At 40.1% G+C, this 22,874-nt stretch overlaps 2 protein-coding genes across 3 annotated transcripts in view; both read right to left on the bottom strand.

The window, feature by feature from the left end:
* Positions 1-10,042: 10,042 nt before the first annotated feature.
* On the bottom strand, positions 10,043-13,884 carry LOC136838919 (uncharacterized). The gene is made up of 2 exons (XM_067104610.1): positions 13,850-13,884; positions 10,043-12,896 (listed from the first exon to the last, which is right to left on the bottom strand). Exons 1-2 carry the CDS (start codon positions 13,882-13,884, stop codon positions 12,353-12,355), a joined length of 579 nt encoding a protein of 192 aa, XP_066960711.1. The 3' UTR covers positions 10,043-12,352.
* Positions 10,043-22,874, bottom strand: part of LOC136838709 (uncharacterized) — a 500,953-nt gene continuing 488,121 nt past the window's right edge. For both annotated transcript variants that reach the window (XM_067104127.1, XM_067104128.1), the window contains exons 21-22: positions 22,003-22,193; positions 10,043-12,896 (exon numbers count right to left, since the gene is read on the bottom strand). In XM_067104127.1, coding sequence (XP_066960228.1) covers positions 22,030-22,193 — 164 coding nt within the window. In that variant the 3' untranslated portion in view covers positions 10,043-12,896; positions 22,003-22,029. The remainder of the gene's footprint in view (positions 12,897-22,002; positions 22,194-22,874) is intronic.

The following is a 22,874-nucleotide window of genomic DNA, read 5'->3' on the forward strand; positions in this document are numbered from 1 at the left end:
GAACGCTTCAATAATCTGGGACGATTCTTGCCTGAAGGATCTCTGGTGGTGGTCAGAAGAACATCATCTGACCACTGGCGTAAGATTGGACTTCCCCGGTCCAAACGTACGCCAGTACACAGACGCCTCAGGGAATCTCAGGCTCAGGGCCTTTGGAGGGATCTGGATCGGGAGGAGTCCATAAATTACAGGGAATTAAGAGCAGTCAAGGAGGCTCTAAATTGCTTTGCAGAACAGGTAAGCAACAAGACCGTAGCATTGTTCTGCGACAACGTTATAGCAGTATCGCATCTCAAAAAGGAGGGGGGAACAAGGTCACAGGTGTTGAATGATGTAGCACAGAGTTCTCCATTGGTGCGAACACATGGTTTCGCTTATTCCCCAATTCATGTCGGGAAAGCTCAATGTCTTGGCGGACGCTCTGAGTAGGTCACAGGAAGTTCTCAGAGGAGAATGGACATTAGTGCAAGATGAGGTGCAACTGCTGCTGAAGAGATGGCCAGTGATGGTAGACCTATTCACCACCAGGATGAACCATCACCTTCCAGTCTACTTCTCCCCAGTAGCGGATCCCATGTCCTGCGGGACAGACGCAATGTTGCACTCATGGGACAACTTACAAGTTTATGCATTTCCTCCCTTCGGGATGATACAGGAAGTCCTAGCAAAACTCAGGAGCTGCAAGAACACTCAAATAAACTTGGTTTGCCCATTCTGGCCCCAGAGACCTTGGTTTCCGGACCTCCTGGACCTGTTGACGGAAGTTGCGGCTCTGGGAGGAGAGATTTACTCAGCCGCACTTCCACTACTTCTACCGGAACCTTCTGCGTGCTGAAGCTAGCTGCATGGAGACTGTCCAGCGAGTGGCCCGTCATGCGGGACTCTCTAAAGCAGTGGCTAGACAACTGTCTTTCTGCTTAAGGAATTCAACCAGGAAGTTATACCAGGCCAGGTGGGCAATGTATCGTGGATGGTGCCGAAAACAAGGGCATTGTATTTCGCGCCCGTCAATTGCGAAAGTAGCAGACTTCCTGCTATCTTTAAGGAGAGACAGGAGATTTTCTTACTCTACAATTGCTGGGTACAGGTCAATACTGAGCAACACGTTCCGCTTTCACCTTCCGGAACTCTCAACTAGCAAGATTCTTAATGATCTGTTAAGATCTTTTAAAACAGAGCGCCCAATTCTTCCGCTTTGGGCCCCCCTTGTGGGATTTAGCGGTGGTGTTGAATTTCTTAAGATCGTAAGCCTTCGAACGTTTAGAGTCTCTGCCCCTAAGGCAATTAACTAAGAAGGTTCTATTTTTAATTGCACTGGCTATGGCCAAGAGAATCGGAGAAATTCAGGAGGTATCCAGGACAGTCTCCTTCTCGGGGAAAGATATTTTTCATTCTTACATACTGGAATTCGTGGCAAAAGTCCTGAATCCTTTGCCAAGGGCATTCAAGGTCGCATCCTTAGAAGACTTTGTAGGAGACGACATTTCCAAGATGCTATTATGTCCAGTTAGGGCTTTAAAAGTCTATCTGTCTCGGACCGAGAAACTTTTGCCTCGCCTCTGAACGTTATTCGTTTCTCCTAAATGCCCTTCGCATTCGATCTCCAAGAATGCAATCAGTTTCTTTCTTCGGGAGGTTATCCAGCAAGCGTCGGAAGGCTCTTCATCAACTTTGGAACCTTCGACTTCGTTCGTACGTCCGAGGGCGCATAGTATTAGAGGAATGGCGACATCTTCGGCCTTCCTTAGAAATTATTTGGTGTCGGCGATTTTAGAAGTGGCCACTTGGAAGTCAGTGTCGGCGATTTTAGAAGCGGCCACTTGGAAGTCGGTGTCGGTCTTCACTACCTTTTACCTCAGGGACATCTAATTTTCGTCGGAGAAGGGTTACTCGCTGGGTCTTCATGGCGGCCAACACGATCTTGTAAATGCATGATAAGGTCGGGGCGGGGGCGGGGAGGAGTTAGGTATTCAAGCTAGTCTAGGAATTTGGAATTCTCCATTGATCAGGATCCTCAAGGGGGAACATTAGGCAGGACATTAGCATGATGAAACTAGGCTGAGCCAGGTTGATAGGATCTTTTCTCCAAAACTCCCCTTTTGCACAGATGTCGGCTGCAACGTACGGCTAAGAACCCGAAGAGACTGCACATTCAACTTCTCCTCCATACATCGTACCCCTCCATACATGAGAGTGCTTTGATTAGCCACATGGGAGGTTCATCATACCCCTCCATACATGAGAGTGGTTTGATTAGCCACATGGGAGGTTTGTTGTTCTCCACTACTCATGGGAGGCTGTGATTAGCCACGTGGTAGGTTGGTTTTTTGCTACTCTGTATCCGTGAGGAGCTTTGAATACCACATGAGAGGTAGCTCAACTCAGACAGTACTGAGACTTGAGACTGACGTCAAGGGTACTCTCCACAGGCATCCTCTCCTGCCGAGTGGTTAACCAGGTGAGGATACATGCATATAGGCAGAGTAGGTGAATAATGAGTTACCTGCCTTCCCGTTTGGCAGGTCGGGCTGAATTTAGGTTGATCCCACCTCCTTAAAATTTTGTTAATCGGGCTAATTCAGGTGTTCAGGGAATGTATTGCAATATGAAGTTTCCATAATAAAACTAATATTGTAATACTTACCTGAACACCTGAACAATTCCCACCTTCCTCCCCACTTCAATTTGATTAGTAAATTACGCAATTGGGGAACCCGGCCTCGCTTGGATGGGACTTGCAGCAGCGTTGCCAACGGTGTTTCAGGTAACTCATTTTGACAAGATTTTCCTTTAAGCGTTGGTAATGCTGACAGTTAATTACCCAATTAATAGGTAAAAGTACGGGAATGTAGTTTGGGCTGGTGGGTAACCAGGGCTAAATCAGGTGTTCAGGTAAGTATTACAATATTAGTTTTATTATGAAAACTTAATTTTCTAAATACTTACCTCAATTATGTATCATCCCCCCACCTCCCCCACTGGGGACAGAAGAAAAAACTGAATGGAAAACTGTAGGCGCTTAAACCACCCGAAAGGGATGGGTGAATAGACAGTTCAAACTAAATGATCTTATTATTTTTTGTTTACTTTTCACTATATGATCCTCCCACCTGACCCGGGAAAACAGCTATCATAATAGAGGGGCAAGTATTTAAAAAATAATTTTTATTATAAAAATCTCTATTTTTATGTTATTTTAACACACACAGACCAAAGAAACACATGAAGCTTGGTAGAAAAGTGGTCCATTTAAGTGGCCAGGCTCTCAAGCACAACCTTCAAAGAGTTCGCAGATTGAAGGAAACATGTAGGCATAGGCTAACAAAAGGTAATACTGTAATAACAGCAGTGAACTTATAGAGCAAAGGCAGTAATTCATCAAATGATCTGACCTTTCTGTTGTTCAAAAAACACAAAGGTGAAAATCATTTCAACCTGCTCTGCAGCTGTAACTATCTGAAATCGACCCCAGTTTTGAAGTAGTTTTCCCTTTGTTTATCATCGATTGATAGCTTGTCAATGGCCACATCATGTTGAAAGCATCTCATCTCATCCATTTATAGACTGATGTGTGAAGTTACACTGTGACTTTGTCCAAGTTTCTGATACTCAGGATTTTAGAACATGTAATACGGTAGTATTGGCCTCAACGCAGCTACTCCTAGACCTGCCTTGCTAAAGGTGTCAAGGCAAGGCATAACCCTTATGCCTTGGAGGTAGTGACTTTTTACTGCAGCCAGAAGATGGGGCTAAAATACTGAATATCTAAGAAAAAAATTACTTTTGTAGCTTAAGAATCATTTTCAGTAAGTCAGTAAAGTATAGATTAATTATACTGTATATCAAAAAATAGAGGTAAAGACATGAAATTTAGGGTGGAAGTATTTTAACTTCAAAAACAAGAAATGTCCATAAACAGTTGCAAAGTAAAAAATAGGTACATAGCCATTTCATTGCTCCCCAAAATTATATGGAATGATTTGATATAACAAAATTGGCTTGCTTAGGTGTGAACACTACTTTTTTATTGAAGTTTCAGTTTGTAATAGCAGTTTGCATACTATTGTATTACATCAGGACGTTTGTGACGTGTCTTAAAGCATTTCTCATGTTCAGGCTGAACAGGAAGTTTCTGGTATTCTGTTCTCCCATTTCAGACCCCTTGACATTGGTAGAAGATGTCTTCCAACACCCCTAGTTTTATTACCTGGATGGTTATGCCTCTACCATTCAGCCTGATTCATTGGGTGATCAATAAGTCAGTACAGTATAGGCTAATCATAATGTACATCTAAATAGAGATAAAGAAATGAATTTTAGGGTGGAAGTATTTTAACTTGAGCATTCTTCAAAAATAAGAAATACTGTATCCAAAAATAGTTTTAACAGTAAAAAAAATAGCTATACTGTACAGTATTTTCATTGGGCTCCAGAATTATTTGGAATAATTGGATATAACAAAATGGCTCTATTTAGGTGTGAACACTACTTTTTGATTGAAGTTTTAGTTTGTAATAGCAGTTTGCATAGTACAGTATTCAGAAGAGTCCTGCATTATTTCAGGATGTTTGTGATGTGTCTTAAAGCATTTCTCATGTTCAGGCTGGACAGGAAATTTCCGGTACAGTATTCTGTTTTCCTATTTCAGACCCCTTGGCATTGGTGAAAGATGTCTTCCAACAACCCTAGTTTTATTACCTGGATGTTTATGCCTCTCTACCATTCAGCCTGGTTCAACCTGGTTGATCAAGAGAGTTTTGGTTACTCCAGGTCTCAGGATGGTTGTGGTTGTTCCTCATTGGCCTCAAGCTGAGTTGTACACAGATCTGCTGATTCTTGGTTGAGGTGCCAAGAAAGATTCCTGTGGCCCACCCTCTTTCGTCAGCCACATGCAGTTCACTCCCTTCTGCTTCATACAAGGAGGTTATCCAGTGTATCCTGTGAGAGAGAGACTTTTCTTGCAGAACTGAATGGGAGATGTATGGGTACCTCTGTTGTTCCTTCGGGCACATGTACCAAGGAAAGTGGGGCATCATCTGAGTTTGTTGTTGTAGGAGGGGTCTGCCTCCGGTCCGAGCGTTTGTTCAGCACATTTCAGACTTCCTCATTCTCCTTTTGTTCCTGCATGAATACAAACCCTCGGTCTTTACTTTTGGCGAAGTTTGAAAGTGTGGCCGTTAAACTTTTGTAAGGCAGTTATGGTAACAGATACCTAAGGTAGGGGTGGGGGTACCACCCACCCAACCAGTATGTATTCAATCTCTTCGGTTTACTTTTGGCCACACTTGAACTCTTGACGAGACATGCTTTTCTTCTCTGCCCTGCCATTTGGCCTTTTTCCTCACGTTGTATATTTTACATTTGTAATTTGAAATTTTGTGTTCCCGATAATGATGGAAATCAAGGAGGACCTTCGTTGGTGGAATTCCAGGAAGAGACTGTCAGAAGGAAATCCCTTCAACCTCTGAACCCCAGCCTAGAGCTCTTTTCAGATGTGTCGAACCTAGGTTGGGGAGCTCTTTTGGGGTTGAAAGAAGTTTCAGGTACCTGGTCTCAGGAACAGCAAAACTGTCACATCAACGTAAAAGAATTACAGGCGATGTTTCTGGGCCTATAGTGCTTTGCTTCAGAAATTTTGGGGGAGGACAGTAGCAGTGCATTTAGACAGCTTGACAGCACTGGCGTACATCAAGAAACAAAGGGGAATGACGCTCGAGTGACAACGCATTTTATCCAGGGGAGACTCAATGTTCTGTCGGATGAATTGAGCGTCAGAGACAGATCCTTCCCACAGAATGGACATTAAACCCGTTAGTTTGTCTGGATCTGTGAAAGCTCTGGGGGAAACCCATGATAGATTTGTTCGCGTCGTCCAGGAATCACAGACCACCTCTCTTCTGCTCACCTGTACCAGATCCCTTGGCATGGGCGACCAATGCAACGTTGCGGGACTGGTCGGACAAAGATCTGTATGCCTTTCCCCCATTCAGTTTAGTGAGACAAGTCATCAACAAATTCTGGTCTCATCAAAACCTGTCCATGATCTTGAAATCCCCCTTCTGGTCAGCAAAAGAGTGGTTCCCTGATCTGCTAGAACTTCTTGCGGACTTCCCGAGACTGCTTCTACAGAAGCAACAACTTCTCAGGCAACCTCACTTCCGATGGTTCCACCAAAACCTGTCTTCTCTGGCCCTAACAGGATTCAAACTGTTAGGCGACTGCTCCGAAAGAAGGGTTTTTCAAGAGCGGCTGCAGACGCAATTGCAAAGTGTAGAAGACAGTTAACAGATAATGTCTACCAGGCTAAATGGTCCATCTTCAGGTCTTGGTGCAGATGAAATAATGTGTCCTCTTCTAATAAGTCTGTAGCAGAAATAGTGGACTTTCTTCTGTTCCTATGCTCCACTAAAGGACTTTCCACCTCTACTATTAAAGGCTACAGAGCTATAGCTCGGTCTTCCGCCGTAAAGGAATGGACTTATCGTCTAACCAGGATTTGTTCGACCTTATTAAGTCCTTTGATACTGCAAAGCTTAAAGAAAAACCTTTGCTGTTCTGGAACTTAGACATGGTACATAGTGGCTGGCCGGTTCACGTTTTGAGCCCATACAATCTATCTCTTTTAAGTGGTCTGACCAGGAAAACTTTTTCTGGTCGCCTTGGCCACTGCCAAGAGATTCAGTGAAATCCATGCTTTGGACAGAAATATCGGATTTTGTCAGGGGAATGCAGTTTGCTCCTTTTCCTTAGACTTTTTAGCTAAGAACGAATCGCCATCGAATCCATGGCCTCGTTCCTTTACGATCAAGAGCTTGTCTGAGATAGTAGGGCTGTCTGAAGAAGAAAGAGCTCTTTGTCCAGGAAGGGCCCTTAAGTTTTATCCTAACAGAATGAAGGACATTAGTGGTACTTCAAGGAATCTTTGGTGTTCTGTGAAATATCCCTCTAGACCCTTGTCTAAGAATGCCCATGGTGAGTGAAGACTCACTCTCTTCTTAGAAGGTAAAACCCCATGAGATAAGAGAGGTTGCTATGGCTTTGGCGTTTAAGCACAATTCATCCCTCACATCAATTGTGCAAGTGACACTTTGGAAGTGCAAGTCGGTGTTTGCATTGCATTACTTAATGTAGGGCCGGCGTTCGAATCTCCAGCCAGCCGGTGAAGAATCAGAGGAATTTGTTTCTGGTGATAGAAATTCATTTCTTGCTATAGTGTGGTTCGGATCCCACAATAAGCTGTAGGTCCCGTTGTTAGGTAACCAATTGGTTCTTAGCCACGTAAAATAAGTCTAATCCTTCGGGCCAGCCATAGGAGAACTGTTAATCACCTCAGTGGTCTGGTTAAACTAAGGTATACTTAAGGGGTATCGAGACTCTTTATGACCAGTGCAGTACCTTGGGTCCGTTTTAGGTGGCTGGCATGGTGTTGGAGGAGGAAACATAGAAAGCAATGTTCTTTCTTTTATCTCTTCGCCTTGCTTAGGGTGTTGAGTTTTTTGGGGAGCCTGGGAGTAATATGTACTTGGAGTACCCTCCGGTCTTTTGGTTTTAATGGTTGGGTATTGGTGTTTTTAATGTGGTTTTTGGTGGTTATGGTGACTATTTACTCTGGTTATTTTGTGTGGTACTGCCCCCTGGGCAGGGATGTCTTGTTGTACTTTGCTAGCCCTGGGAAATTAGTCCATTGCTACAAAGCACCCACTGTACTAGTAGGCCCTCAAGGCTTTACCGCCCGCCTCTACTGGATAAGATGAGCACCAACCAGAGGCAGTATCTACCTGTAGCAGCTCTGTTATCAGGTAAGGTTCAACAACATTGATTCAATGTTAGCAAATTTCTATTCTCAAACTCATTACTATTAAAAATGTTTTGGGATAGATATGTCCAACATTCCCACGTCCCACTTCCACTCACTGTGGGAATCAGCTATGTAATTACGGGGTAAGTTACTTATGTAAAATTTACATTTTTATAGTAAAATAAAGTTTTATATATACTTACCCAGTAATTACATGATTGGAGCCCACCTGCCTCCCCTCACTTGGATATAAGGGCATAAACAAATTGAAGCTCTTTGCCATGTTGTACCATCTCTTACACTCGAAAGTGGGCGGGGCATGTCGCCATAACCAAAACAAACTAGCTTGACCCGCAATTTCAAAATTTTAAGTTGCCAATTAAAAGAAATTAGTAGCTATGTACTTATTGCGTAAGTATACATAAAACTTTATTTTATTATAAAAATGTCATTTTTCCTTTTTATCACATTTTGGGGATCAATGTGAACAAGAAATCCAGTCTCAAGCCCAAACTTCAGATGATGTGCAGTATTTTGGCAAGCTGATAGACATAACAGCAGTGAGCTCAAAGAGGTCATAAGACAGTGGCTCACTAGGTAGGAACCACCAGCTCGACTTTGGCAGGTTATTCTGAGTCACTTGGCATCCTTGGAGAAGCTTAGTCCTCATGGGTGACTTTACCTTTGCATACTTCACTAGTGCTTAAAATAGCATTGGTTCCCTATGTCTGACTCCCCATCACATTCTGTGCCTTGCATATAGGAGATGGACATTATGAGGGGCAAGAATTATGTAGTGTATGCTAGTGGCTTTCTTAGGGCTTTAGGATAAAAGTATAAAACCATGGCCTGCCAGTACTGTAGCATGGATGTAGAAGAACCTGAGGTGATCAGATTATATAGTGCACACAGAAAATGAGAAGAAAGGAACGGAAACTGGGATGACATGGAGCCATAACTGACATTGCTCTCTCTCTCTCTCTCTCTATAGCGTGCACAAAACAAGGAATGCTGGGAAACAAATGTGGAGAATAACAGAAGCATCAAATATGCAAAGAAATAAACAGAAATCCTTTAAAAGGCAAGCGTACAAAAACATACCATCCAACATGCAAAAGCTAAAGATAATCTAATGCCCAGTAATGAGAGTATGGGTTGGTTTAGAATGGAGGATAAGTCGAAAGGGTGAGGACATAACCTACCCCAAGGGTTAAAGATTGCCTAGTCTCAAGGCAAGGAGTATTAGCATGTCACACACTCCATACACAAGTTGAAAACACTGTGCCCATGTAATCTCGACTGAAAACAATTAATATTAAGTAGTGAACATTTTGTTATCTTTTAGACAAGCCTGTTTGTCAGTCAGAAAACTATAAGGAAAGGCTGAAAACACGACTGACTAACAAGGTATGTACAGCATTGCTAAAATAGAGAATGCTTTGTAAAGCTGGCCCACCCATTTAGTTGAGTGCAGTCACAGGAAGTCATTGTAATTCAAAGGTATATGGGTATGTATGGGTATAAGAGGTCACTGTGGTTGTCAGAATCTATAAGTCCTGTAGGTAAGTTTTCCTTGCTGGCAACTTAAGACGGGTGTAGATGTGTGGTATACAGAAATTGATTAACATGATTTCCAGGCTGTGGATGTGAATGTAAGTTGCTTTAAGTGATGGGGTTAACTTACCTAATAAGATATGTGGAATGCAGATAGAAATAGAAAAGAATTTGACATTAACAGTAATTTCCAAAATTAAAATTCTAGTCATCTTTCCTTCATTTGTCATTTTTCACCCATATTCAGTACAAGTAGCAGAAATAGAGTACAAGTAACACATTAATGGTGTGCTTAAACACAAAAGGGATTTTATGTGCACATCTGCAGACATCCACTAATGAAGAGTGATAATTTTCTACTAATTTACTTTGCATATCAGCAATTGGGAAGATTTTTAGGTCCACAATTAAATTTTTGTAGATCTTGAATAGTTCCTGGGGTATTGGTAATTCTAAAACATCCTGTCTCAAGATAAGAATAAATTTGATTGGTTGTTAAATGTTTATAATAATGTAGTCTTGCCAAAGTAAAGCTTCAACTGCTCTGGACAGTTCTGAAAAAACCTCTTTTTCTTGATAGGTTATTGATCAAGAAAAATCATTTACAGTACTTTTAGGATGACTGTGATATAATCCATTTACAATGCTTTTAGGATGAAATACAAGTATAAGGACTGTTTACAAACTGTCTGACACTTCTTGCTTTATTATAATTTGAGTGGTTATTGTAGTTTTACCGATTTATTTTTTATTTACAGGATTATCCTTTACAATACATTTCTTCAAATATCACTTCTTGACTGAGTATAGAGAGATTGTCCTTGCTACAAGCACAGCACAGAATGCCTCATGGATCAATATACTTCTCATAATTCCTCAACTCATCTTCATAAATTTACACTACTGTGGTCTAGTCTACAGGCTCTTTAGCAATTTGGGAGATGCCTCATTTGTCAGGTAAGACAATTTTTGTATTCATGGAGCTTAAAATGAAGTTTCCAAAATTCTTTAGATGCTGACACTCAAGGAAGTTACAGAATCTACAAAATGCTTCAGAATTTGATTGATAATTAAACAATTTGTACATTAGTTTTGGAAATTACAAAGATTTTAACTTTATATTTGAGAAGTAACATGATTTTAATTTATAACCATAGGATTTATAGTGTACAGTACTAAGAACTCACATAGTAGATTTTCAAAATATAAGATGTGATTTTGACGAATAAAATTTATATTACAAGTTCAGTCAGTAATATATACAAAAAATATATGATTTTAAAATGTACAGTATGCTTACTGTGATTATAGGAGAACTGACAATCCAATGAAAGACTTGTAAATTGTGTTGATTTTTTTAGTGGAATTAATAATTTACCATGAAAATTCAGATGAAATCTCATACAGTAAAACAAATGATTTAAAGTACATAAACTAACAGTATTCAATGACTAATGATAATTCCTTACACCTCACAATTACCATTCACTCAATCACAACCATACCTGTGAGCAAATAAATTCAAATATTTTTCTGGAAATATATAACTTAAAAATATAAGAGCCATATCCTGAGTAAATCTCAATAGGAAAATGGTCTATTGACAGCAATGGGCAATAAATATGTTTAAAAAAAGGGGTTTACTTTTTAATGTTTAAATGTTTACCATATACTGGTAAATACATTTTAAATATTGTAAAAGTTCGTGTCCATATACAGTACTGAGCCTCACATATATGTTTTAGTGTGTAGTTGTAATTTTTCCTCAGTACTCGGCTAAGAAAAATTAATGTCCTTGCAACAACAATTTATAGCACACACACATCATGCTACATTCTATTTGTTTACTCAAGTTAAGGCTCTGATAACCAAGTGCTATCACTAAATATTATTTCAACAATAAACTCAGTACAATATTTAAACTTTTTCTCTTTTTAAAGAATCATTATACAGTTTGACTGTTCTTAATCTCTTAAAAGCTACTAATTTGAAAAAGAATTTTGAGCAAAGTAACAGTTTGTCTACAGAATCTATAAATCATATAATGATTACACATTGTTTAATGAGGCAGTTTCTCAGGAACTATAATTCATAAAAAAATCAATATACTCTGTACCAAGCAACAGTTACTAATATACTATATATGGATGTATTTGTACATTTTTTTGGCACCTCATAGTAAAAGCATGTAAAAATAGTACTGTTCAGAACAGCCATTTATTTTGAGTGAGTAATCCTCTTCACTTCATCACCATTAAGCCTAACTGGACATTTTGTAATTGATTAAAGGTTCATCTTTTATTTTTAAAGACTCACACTGGATATCTGACCAGAACTAAGGACTGTGCAAATTGAAATCATGGATAATTGTTACCATTGACAAGGTCATTCATACGTTGTTATATCTAGTCACATATAACACTGGATTTACTATAATCACATTAATAAAATTAAGCTTTGACTCATGAATATAAAATACTGAAGACAAACATGCAACGTAGGAGTTTCAACATTGTCATCTATACACATAGTAGCACCCTTTATCACTCCATACAAGAGACACTTCAGATCTGTTCAACAGCACTTACAATTCCTGGCTCAACCTATTTATATTTTTTATCACAAAGAAAGAAGAAAATGGCACTTAAAACCCATGTCAAAAGTAACAAAATTATGTACCGCATAATGGTTTCATGTAGAGGTTAAACACTTGAAAAATTGCACTTTCTACTAGTTTCTGAATAAACACTTATAACACTTGATAAACTTAATAATATTTTAACATCAAATGCCAGTGGAAATTCAAATAATGAGACTAGCACATAATTCTGGCACTGTATGTTTCTCACAACTATCAGAAAGAAACTGTCAGTTCTGTAATCCAACTTTATAATCGTAGCCAGTTTCATGAATTCAGTTATTAGAATGCATTTGATTATGCAGTAGATTACAGGCATCTCTGTCACCGTTTTTATTCTAAGCATAATTTTCAGCATTATTCTAAACAGCAGTCATATTTGAAGGAAAATCAAAATTTCTGATTGTATCTTCTCCAGTTTTTGGATTCTGCAAACGAACATAGGAAGAAATGTATCCATCTCCATTTTGTGGTAATAGAGGCTCTACCGAGGGACCCTCACCATTTTCATGGATGGCACGATTCCAGCTGGGAGAGTTAAAGGAGGTAGGAGGATTTAATGAACTGGGAGTAGATTGGCCAAATGTATTAGTTAAAAAAGATGTAGGTTGAGACAAATTGTTCATCTGCACTGCACTGCAGTTTGGGAGGGTATCATTTCCTGATGGATTACGTATTCGAGTAGTGGGCAATCGTGTATTTGGTGCCGAAGCTCTTCGAATATTCTGTTCAGTTGGCAGCATCACAAGTTCCAGAGAATCTGTATCATTCATTTGAACAGCAGCTGATGGGACCTCCAAACAAGGTGTAATAAGGCGAGGCCACATGGTCAGATGTTCCATCATTTCATTGAAAGTTGGCCTTTCCGTAGGAATTTTACTCCAGCAACTGCGTAAAAGGCGTTCCCTGAAAACATAAATTATGAATAAGTGTGTGCATTCTTCAAACAGTGAACCATTACATAAGGCAGAAGGCATTTAGTACTGCATATTTAGTTTTATTACAATAGCTGGGGCCACCATGGCTGTCTGCTAGTAGCAGACAACATACTAACTATTCCAACAAACACAAGTGTTAAGAGGAGAAAATAAGCTAATCCAAACCTTTTTTATGTCAAAGTAAGTAAAATTTCATCATTATTATCAACCAAATAATGTTGAAGTGCCTGACTGATATAGAGTTGCTCTTATCAAGTTTAAAAACAATAACTACAGTATAACTAGTTTTGATATATATCATTGGAAGAGAAAAAGGAGCATGGCTTATATTTTGAAGTTCATAGTACATAAAAAAAAGAAGTGTCTTATTAATCACATGTATATTTGTGCATTTTCACTGATCAAATATTTTATATAAATAAGTTACACAATTTTGACTTTCCAGCAGCATCTAGTCAGCTGTCAACATGGTTTTCTCAAGTTTCAGTTGGTGCATGTTGGGAGTTGGTAATCTAAGCTGTGGTGCTCTAGCCTATTGCTCCATCTGTCAGCAGTAGCAACTTGCCCTTCGTACAATCTCTGCTACTCATCTTCACAGTTGTTGTGAGTGTTCCTTAGGAATATTCTCCTTAATTATGAACATTAAATTACTCATGTCATTTTTAAAGTGTTAAAATTTGCCAGATCTGATTGACGTAAATATTCCATTTTTACAGCCCCAATGCAAGTTATGCCTATGTAGTACTTGTTTTCTATGTGGTTACACACTGTTAAATTAATTTGGTATTGTTCCTTTGGAAATATAAACCAAAGCCTTTTATACAGAAGTATCCTCAGCAGTAGTTAGAGTGGTTGTTAAACATGATAATGATTTGTTAATTGGTGGTTATGAAAGGTTAGTGGGGAAATACCTTTGCTCACCCACTGCCTTCATGAAAAGTACTGTAGATGTCCATGGTGCACTGCACTCTCTGGTTTCTTTGCTTGTTGAATGTTTGCTTATTGATGAGGGATTATTACTCTTAACTTTTTTTCTTTTTGTTCATACACAGGACAAACCTTTGGTCTTAACGTAGGGGAATTTCTCTAGTGCCTGCTGGAGTCCGGTTAAAAACAGCACAAGGATTTGGTGGCAATTGGAGACAGCCAATGGGGGTGAAGGACCAACAACGCTGTGATGTACCAGTTTCTCTCTAACCACCTTCATAGCAAGACAGCGCTACTGCCTTTCTAGCCAAGAAGCCGGTTGTTTTAGCACTTCCTGCCCATATTACACCTTGGCGTTCTGGTTTTCATTCTCTTTTTGTTTGTGTTTTTCCATGTGATATTGTGTTATATGTGTGTGTTTTGCATTCCTAGATATGCAAACCCATGCATCATCTAAGAAACCCAGGACTCAGAGAAGATGCCTGGGGTTGGTAGCATCCCTTGATCTCGTTATTTGGCCACCTTGGATACAGACCCCCATTCCACTTGTAGCAGGTGCAGATCTAATGATTGTAACATAAGTACTGTACTGTAATCCCTGTTCTGAGTGTCATAATTGGTCTCAGCAATGGAAGAACTTTGGTAAGAAGATGAGATGTTAGAGGAAATCGGCGGCTCCATCTTGGGAAGGCTTCTCCCTCCCAGTGGTGGGAGATGCATCAGTTCCTTCTTGTTCTATCTCTTCCTTGCCAAACTCTTCTCTCGTTGCATCTTCTTATCTGGAAGATTTAACTCATTCTTCCGTTGCGTTGTCTTTAGATGTTTTGGGAGGGGGTTCGGGAGATCTTGTAATTGGTGTTGCTTCCCCTGCTCTTTTGGAGGGGTGGGGGAGCTCCCCCCCTATGATGGAGGAGGCAGCTCCCTCTTGTACAGTCTTTTCAGGGATGGATGAGCAGAAGCTTTGCGAGTGTCGAGTGCCTTTAGGTCTTCCAGGGGTACCAACCATTGGCAGCCTGTTGTCCCCCTGCAAGTCTTCCCACATCCCAGTGTCGACCACCATGACAGGTTTCCAGATCTTCAGTTTCTGTGACGTCATCTCAACTTACAATGGCTCTATGTGTGACAATTTCTGGAGCTACAGTTTCTGTCTCAACTGTCATTGGCTCTCCCCACACCATGCACTGTGCCGTCACCATCCGTGTCACTTCCATCGACTTCCATCCCTGGACCTTCTATGTCTGCTACGTGAGCCGAACCTCCAGTTGGTTCTGAGGCTTACTTTATCTTCCCTCCAAGAGTAAGTCTCCTTACATTAAGACCAAAGGTTTGTACTGTGTATGAGCAAATGACAAATTTTTAATAATTTTGTATTTTTCATAACTAACAAACCTGCAGACTCAATATATATGGCCCACCTCAAGCCACCCCTCATTCATTTACCTGGCCTGGAAGAAAACTGGTACATCACAGAGTTGCTGGGGTAAAACAGGTCGAGCTGTGCCGGCCTCCTTCACCCTCATTGGCTGTCTCCTGTTGCCACCCAATCCTTGTGCTATTTTAAACTGGACTCCAGCAGTTGCTAGAGAAATTCTCTTATGTTAAGACTGCAGGTTTGGTAGTTATGAAAAATACAGATTGATTACAAATTTGTCATATTTCTAATGAGAAAAGCCATTACCAATGCTGTTGTGAAGGGCATGGGCATCCTCATGGGCACTTGATGTTCCCCATAACCATGGAACCTCACAGGTACTGTTCATTCTGCAAGGGGAAGTATGCACCTGGTTTTTCTCCTGGAAGGGTTGCTTTCTCTTCAGTGGGAGAAGTTTGGTAGGAAGAGGAGGAAGGACAAGAGGCATTCACACTACTGATGTTCATGGTACCAGGAAGGCATTGTCAGAGTATCTGCAGAAGATCTGGGCTACCTTGAATAAACTTGGTGGTCGTCCTTTATGGCAGTTCTTGACAGTTTGGTTGCTGAGGAGGAGGATGTCTCCCTTCCTGTGCTTGTTGCTGCTGCTTTGGCAACCACTTAGGAGGGGGATCCTCCTGTAGTAGTGGTCTATGGTTGCTACTCTGGGCTATGGGGTGTCTCCGTTCCAGCCTCAACCATACTTTTGGTGTTCAAGACCACCTAGCATAGGGAAGAAATGTTCAACATTTGTCTTCATCCTAATCCTTCTCGTTGCATGCATCTTTTTCATTCTTAACTTACCCCTCCCCTTATAGGAGGAAGAAAAAGGGGAAGTCTGAGGCCTCTTGTAAGAAGTCTTGACAAACTACACCATAGTCACCTGTGGTTGATTGTCTAATCTGGCAAGGCAGGCACAGGCCACCCCACACCAGCCCACTTAGACCAGAGGGTCATTCAACCCTTTCATCTTTCTTTGGGAATACCTTTGGCTAGGTCAGATGGTGAGTTGCAAGCAATTTGATTCTTGAGACAGGTTCCCTCTAGGTCCTTCCACCTCCCATGCATGTGGCTTGCTGCATTTTTGGTAGGTGCGTATGCAAGGCAATTTGCCTGCCTGTTCCTTTACTCCTTCCACTTGTTTGGCCGCTGCTGAGTGTAAGATGCTAGGTCAATAGGTTTCTGATGTGAACGGCATTCAGATGGCAATTTTATTCAATCTCCTGGTGTACAGCATTCTGACAAACTCTGAAAACAGGAATAAGCAAGGGAGCTAAAGTAAGGTGCATTTTCCTTTCTGGCATTAAGGAGCCCAGCCTGCTTTTGGAGATCTAATGGGAGTCCCTTTACTCAGGAATTTCCAGAATTACTGCTTAGCAGCATTTTTGAGAGATTATTTTGCTCACTGATGTGAGTAATAATCTCAGGGAGACCTCCTAGGCTCCACTCTTGCCATGGTCTCGTTGGTTCAGCTTACCCTCAAGTGTGCCTCTGAGGTGAGACCAACAGATAGGTGTTTTGGGCTAGGTGGTTAAGGAGTTCCTTGCACCAAACAGATCAAGAAAACTGCCTCCCCGCCAATTTTCGTGCACTTGAGTAGATACTAAATACCGGTTGATGTATACTATTCCTCATGCATTGGACTCGTCAAAATGTTGGCTGACAAATGACCTTCCCCTGGGGAGAATCTGGCAAGTAAAATGTCCTACTCAGCCTCTGAGATGAGTGCCACTGCCTCCCTGCCAATTTTCATGCACTAGAGTAGATACTAAATACCGGTTGATGTATACTATTCCTCGTGCATTGGACTCGTCAGAATGTTGGCTGACAAATGACCTTCCCTGGGGAGAATCTGGCAAGTAAAATGTCCTACTCAGCCTCTGAGATGAGTGCCATGGTATTTCACCTCTCTACCTGTTAGGTCAACCTTGGATTGGACATCTTGGTAGATTTTGCCATGACAGGGTTCTCATCCCAAGTTGAGAGAGCATGACAGGATTCTCATCCCAAGATGAGAGGGTGAAGTTTCAGAACTTACTGGTTGTTGGAAGGGGTGTTTACTCCTAGCACACCAGGTTTACAACCTTTTTGCTGACCTTGTACCAAGAAGGGACATGGGTTTGTCCCTTTCTTACCTGGCAAGCTTCCCATGAGAGAAGTCTCTTGCTCAGGAACAGCTTAGTGGAGGCAGCGGTGGAGAGGAGAAGAAAGGAGTCCTGTGATGCAGCAGTGGAGAGAAGAAAACGAGCTCCAGAACATAGCAGCAGAGCGGAAGAGAGGAGTTGCAGGATGCAATGGTGAATTCAGAGACAAAAGTCCTGGGACACGTCGACACCCCCAGTAGCCAACCCCTATGGACAGCTAAGCCTTCAGTGTTAGAAGTTATGAATGGAAAGGGCTCCCCTCAGAAACTGGCAATTCAACGGTTCTGTTTTTGTCCCCCCACCCCTCAAAATTCAATTTTGTTGTAGTCTATCTTCCAGATTTGCCAAAATCTCTAGCCCTGTCAGAGGAGTTGAAGAAGGGGTGCTATTGAAGTCATATCATGTCAGGGTTTTACAGTTGTCTTTTGCTTGCTGAGAAGGCAAGTGGTGGGTAGAGACCAGTGACTGACTTCTCCTTATGGAATGAGCTTGTCTTACAGACTTGTTTCAAGATGGAAACAGTGTGCCCAGTATTGAATCCATCAGAGGGGGAGAGTGAGGGTTGAACTCTCCCCTCCAGAAAGGTATCTGCTTAGAGATGCATTGAAAAAGTTAGGGTGCACACCTGAAATTCTCATTCATTTTGGGAGTTGGGCCATATGACACTTCTGCATATGAATATTGTGGATATGCAAGCAATGTGGCTAGCATTGCAAGCATATGAGAGACCTGTTGGTGGGTCACTCTGTAATGCTGATGAACATCACAACCATAGGAGTAATGTTTTAGCATTAGTAGGGTGAAGTCATATGTGCAAAGTGTATAGCAAGTTGCAGAGAAAGTTTTTTTAAGCTCTGGGGGTTCTTGAAGTATGTTTAACATAAGAAAGAACAAGAAACTCCCAGTGTTCTGCTCTTCAGTTCCAGATCCCAGGGTGGTGATGGAAGATGCTTTCCGACACCTTCAAGGCATTCTGGATGTCTATGTGTTTCCGCTGTTCAGCCTTGTTCACAAGGTGATCAACACTCGAGAGCTGATCACCGACCCTGGAGGCTTCTTGTTGTCCCCAAGGCAAGTGGTACACAGATGTGTTGACTTGCTTACCTTGAGGAACAGAAAGATTCCTGCATCCCACTCTACTCTGTAATCCAGCATGTTCACAGATACCACTAGGCAATACACATCCCTCAGCTTTGCACAGGTAGGTTATCTAGCAGTATCCTGCAAGAGAACTGGGCTTTCTCTCAGGGCCACGATGGAGAAGTCTGGCTATCTCTGTTGTTCCACAGTGGATTTGTATCAAGTGGACCCTCTCTTTTGGTCAGTATTGTAGAAGGGATATTGCTCTGGTTTGAGTTTGTTTTTAGAGATCACAGATTTCAACCACCTTTTTTGAGATAAATGTCTCCCAGGTCTCTGCAATGAAAGGCTATCACTCAGTCTTACCCCAGGTACTCAGACTTTAGGGTCTGGATCTTTCCATTTAGGAGGCATTATCCACACTCATTAAGAGGTTTGAGCAGTCTTATCCTCCTTGGGAACTTGTCCTCTCATGAGACAGGCTTTGAGTGGAGATTTGACTCTTCAGACGGAGTTTCTGCTAGCCTTGCCTTAGTGAAACTCGTAGCCTTGGCCTCAGTGAAACTGAGGCTAAACAAGTGGGGTAGTAACCTGGCCTTTCTCATCCAGTCTGGCATGCAAGAGGGATTGGGATCCCTCTCCTTTTCCTTCATACAGGAGTTTGTGGCAAAAACTCAGAACCTTTCAAGTTCTTGATTTGAGCACTTTTGCTTCCCTCCCTCTTAGACTTTGTTGATGATGATCTGGATATGGCATGGGGCATAACATACTACTTCAATGCTGTATTATGATGTTAGAGGAAAGGCCCTAGCTGGGGTGTATAGTCCTCTGGCATCCACTCTAGGATAGGGAAACAGGACTGGCTGCAGGTATTCTCTTGGGGTTTTGTTCTCCCAAGCTGGTGTTTGGTATTAAGATCATCTCACTTGGTAGTCACAGATCCTCTTACGGGTACTCGGATTATTTATTATTCAACAGCTCCTTCACCATGTTCTCCAGTAACAGGTTGATGGAGTCCATAATGTGTATGAAGTGGAAATGTTTCACATTGGATGTGGATGTGAAGTTGGAAAACAGTGCTTTCATATCCACATCCGTCTTCTAGGGAATGAGGTTTGTCAGCACATAGACCACAATGTAGAAAGTGAGGCCCAAAGCTTAGCCAAGAGAAATCACCAACTCTTGACCATTGTCTTTTATCCTCAGTAGGTAAAGACACTGCTCTATCCCAGTGCCATGTGACTACAGCTCCTAACATCTGTGGGGCTGAGGTTTAGTGGTGGAGTGTCACTTCTACAGTAACTGCTGTGCCCCTGGGTCATGGCCCAAATCAAGACTTCCATCCTTTCCAATCACTGAACTTGTTCTTCAAAGAGGAATTGAAGCTAGGCAGTCTTGAAGAATATATGGAGCCACTCCTAGTGAGACTTCTTGCATGGATCTAGGCTGTGAACCTTTACCTGCATCATAATTTTGGGGAGAATTGTCAAGACTCTCTGCTGAGGAACTGGATGAGGAAGAATGATAGGGAAAATTGCTGGGAGTTGATTGCTGGTGACCACTTATCTGGTTATGCCTAGTGTTTAGGACATTATGTGTACATGATTGTGGGCTAATAAAGGTTAAAGGGTTTGTGGTGAAACAATTTTTTGAATGAACAATCTTTTAGGTACAATATAGCTGCATTGCTTTAATTCCGTCTTCGTTAAGGCATTTTAATTAAACAAGTGAAACATACATAGATTAGTGTTTAGGACTTTACCAAATGATAACTTTCACTGTATAAAAATTTTCCTTTAAATGATTACCATAATTTGGGCTAATAAAGGTTAAATGGCTATTTAGGTTTTATCCAGAATAATAAACAAGCAATTTTTGAATGAACAATCTTTTAGGTACAGTGTTAGCTGCATTGCTTTAATTATTACTCATCCGTCCCCTGAAAAGGAGGCCTTGTGAAAATAAACTTAAGGCATTTTAATTATATTAGCACAATGAAACATACATAGATTAATCGATTTTACGACTGGGATACGACAATATAATAATATATAAATATTTAATTTTATATTTTGTAAAATTTTAATCTTTACCAAATGATAACTTTCACTGTATAAAAATGGTTTCATATTTAATGTATTTTGTATTTCTATTTTTTCAAAAATAACAAATTAATTTGATGGCTTATAATATGTCCAATGCCATCTAACCTAATATGGCTATTTAGATCTATTCCAGAATAATAATATCAAGCTATCTTACAGAATCAACAAAAAATTGAGTTATTTACCATATTTATATTTATCAAAATATGTATTATACAACGAATGTTTGTCTGCCCACCTCAGGTTTAGGTGCAACACATTCATTTGTAGTGTTCCCAGAATCAACAAAAACATTAATAAAGATGTTACCTTCGTGTAATATATGTTATATCCATTATATATTATAAAAGTATGCAATCAAGGGTAAAATCCAATAAATCTATGTAACGGCTCGACGTGAGCAACTGAACAAAGCCATGTTATTATTCTTTCATCAACCCTGTTATTATGCCTAAAAGAATGGTAGCAGGCTTTGTCAAAATAAACTGCCATGTTGTAGAGAATGGCTATTAGTATAAGAATTTTCAGTGTCACTGAAATCCATTTTATATCTATAAATGTTAGCTTGATAATGATATTAACATTTTAATGAAAATATCGGTAATTACCTGATATTGATTATAATACTAGCAGTAGTAATTGCGGTGATGGTAAATGTGATAATGATAAATAATTTAATCTTGTTTTTTGTTAATGAGATCATACGTTTCATGTATAATTTCGGCCAAAATTTAGCCTTTTTCTCTCCACGCAGGGGATTTTTAGGCCATTTATTTTTGTTAAAAAAGAGTCAGTACATTTAATTCAAACCTATAAATAAACAAGATCTCTGCTGATTGGCAACAAATGGCGGATTTGTAAACAGACCAGACATTTGAAGTACAATAAAAATGTTAAATACAGTAATAAAAGTAAGTATTAATCAAGGAGTTCAAGCATGATAAATTTCATATGCTAAACGTAAAAATAGGTACTATCACACATTTTTGGATAATATAAAATCATTTGAGGCCAGTCATACTTAGGATATAATATATGATGGAGGTACTAATCATGTACATATGTGGTTTAATCATCACAATTCTCAGTGCCGTAAATCGGCGACTACCTGTAATAAATTACCTGATAAAAAATAGGACTTCAGAAATGGTAAGATGTATATTTTCTATTTGCAATGAGAGCATAATTCATTATTTTTCTCTCCACTGCAATAAGAGCAGACATATTATATACACAAGATCTCTAAATGGAAAAAAAATTTAACAAATTTTCTGAACTAATTTAGTTAATCAAAAATTCTCAGTGCCGTAATTCATGTGGTACGTTTTTGTGTCTATATCATATTTTCTCTTAAATAAAATTTAATAAATTATCTTTTGTATAAAAATCCTTCAGCTAAATATTAACATTGAAGTTTTTTTGAGAAAATATTCCTTATATCTGAATACAAGAGACTGAAATTACACTTACCTGAAAGGGGAAGCTGCCAAATGTTATAACTTCATAAAGTAAAACTCCATAAGACCACATGTCACTCATACTTGTAAAGAGACCATCTTCCAATGCCTCGGGACTCATCCATCGCACAGGCATCATGGCTGAGAGGGAAATTGGGTTATTTTAATACAAGCAGACCCCTCATTATTACACATCTCTTGTCATATCAAACAAATTAAGGTTTTGCCATCAAATGAAAGTGAATAGTAAAATATATAAGCAGGTCAGCATTGGTGAGTACTGTAGTAAAATATATAAGCAGGTCAACATTATATGATCATGAGTACGTGTTTAGCAGTGCATGATGAAGGTGAGCCAAAAGTGGATGCTATTTATCGGCATAAGAGGGAAGAGAAAGATTACTGCCATGTTTTTCTCTCGTACAAGCTTCAGCCCGAGCACAAACTTGAGTGGGGTCAGAGGCAAAATTGTCTTGTGAATGCACTTTTTACAACAGCCTTATAATAATGATTTCTGATCACCCAAGGAGAAAGAAAACTAAACTTATTTGAACAACAAAAACATTGAGCAACTAGATTTTCCTTCAGACAAGACTGTGTGCTATCTGTTGCTGTCCAATTATAACTCATTCACAAGCACGTCTGTGTTTCAACTGCACCTTACTGCTTCTTTGTTCTCCAAATTATGCACTGATTGACTGTCAATAGAATTTTGCCCTTTTATTGAGCAGTTCATGACTGTGTTGTTATTTTGTCTTCACTTCAATATGTAGGTTTTAAATAGACTTGGCATCCTTTTAGAAGATACCTAATATAGGCTTT

The sequence above is a fragment of the Macrobrachium rosenbergii genome, chromosome 5, assembly GCF_040412425.1.
Source record: "Macrobrachium rosenbergii isolate ZJJX-2024 chromosome 5, ASM4041242v1, whole genome shotgun sequence".
Classification (NCBI taxonomy): Eukaryota; Metazoa; Arthropoda; class Malacostraca; order Decapoda; family Palaemonidae; genus Macrobrachium; species Macrobrachium rosenbergii.

Excerpts from the sequence above, each read along its gene's own strand:
- LOC136838919 (XM_067104610.1), bottom strand. The coding sequence starts at position 13,884 with ATGGACATCTACAGTACTTTTCATGAAGGCAGTGG. Across the intron at positions 12,897-13,849 it reads ACTTTTCATGAAGGCAGTGG|GGAACGCCTTTTACGCAGTT; the intron begins GTGAGCAAAGGT and ends TTATGTTTTCAG.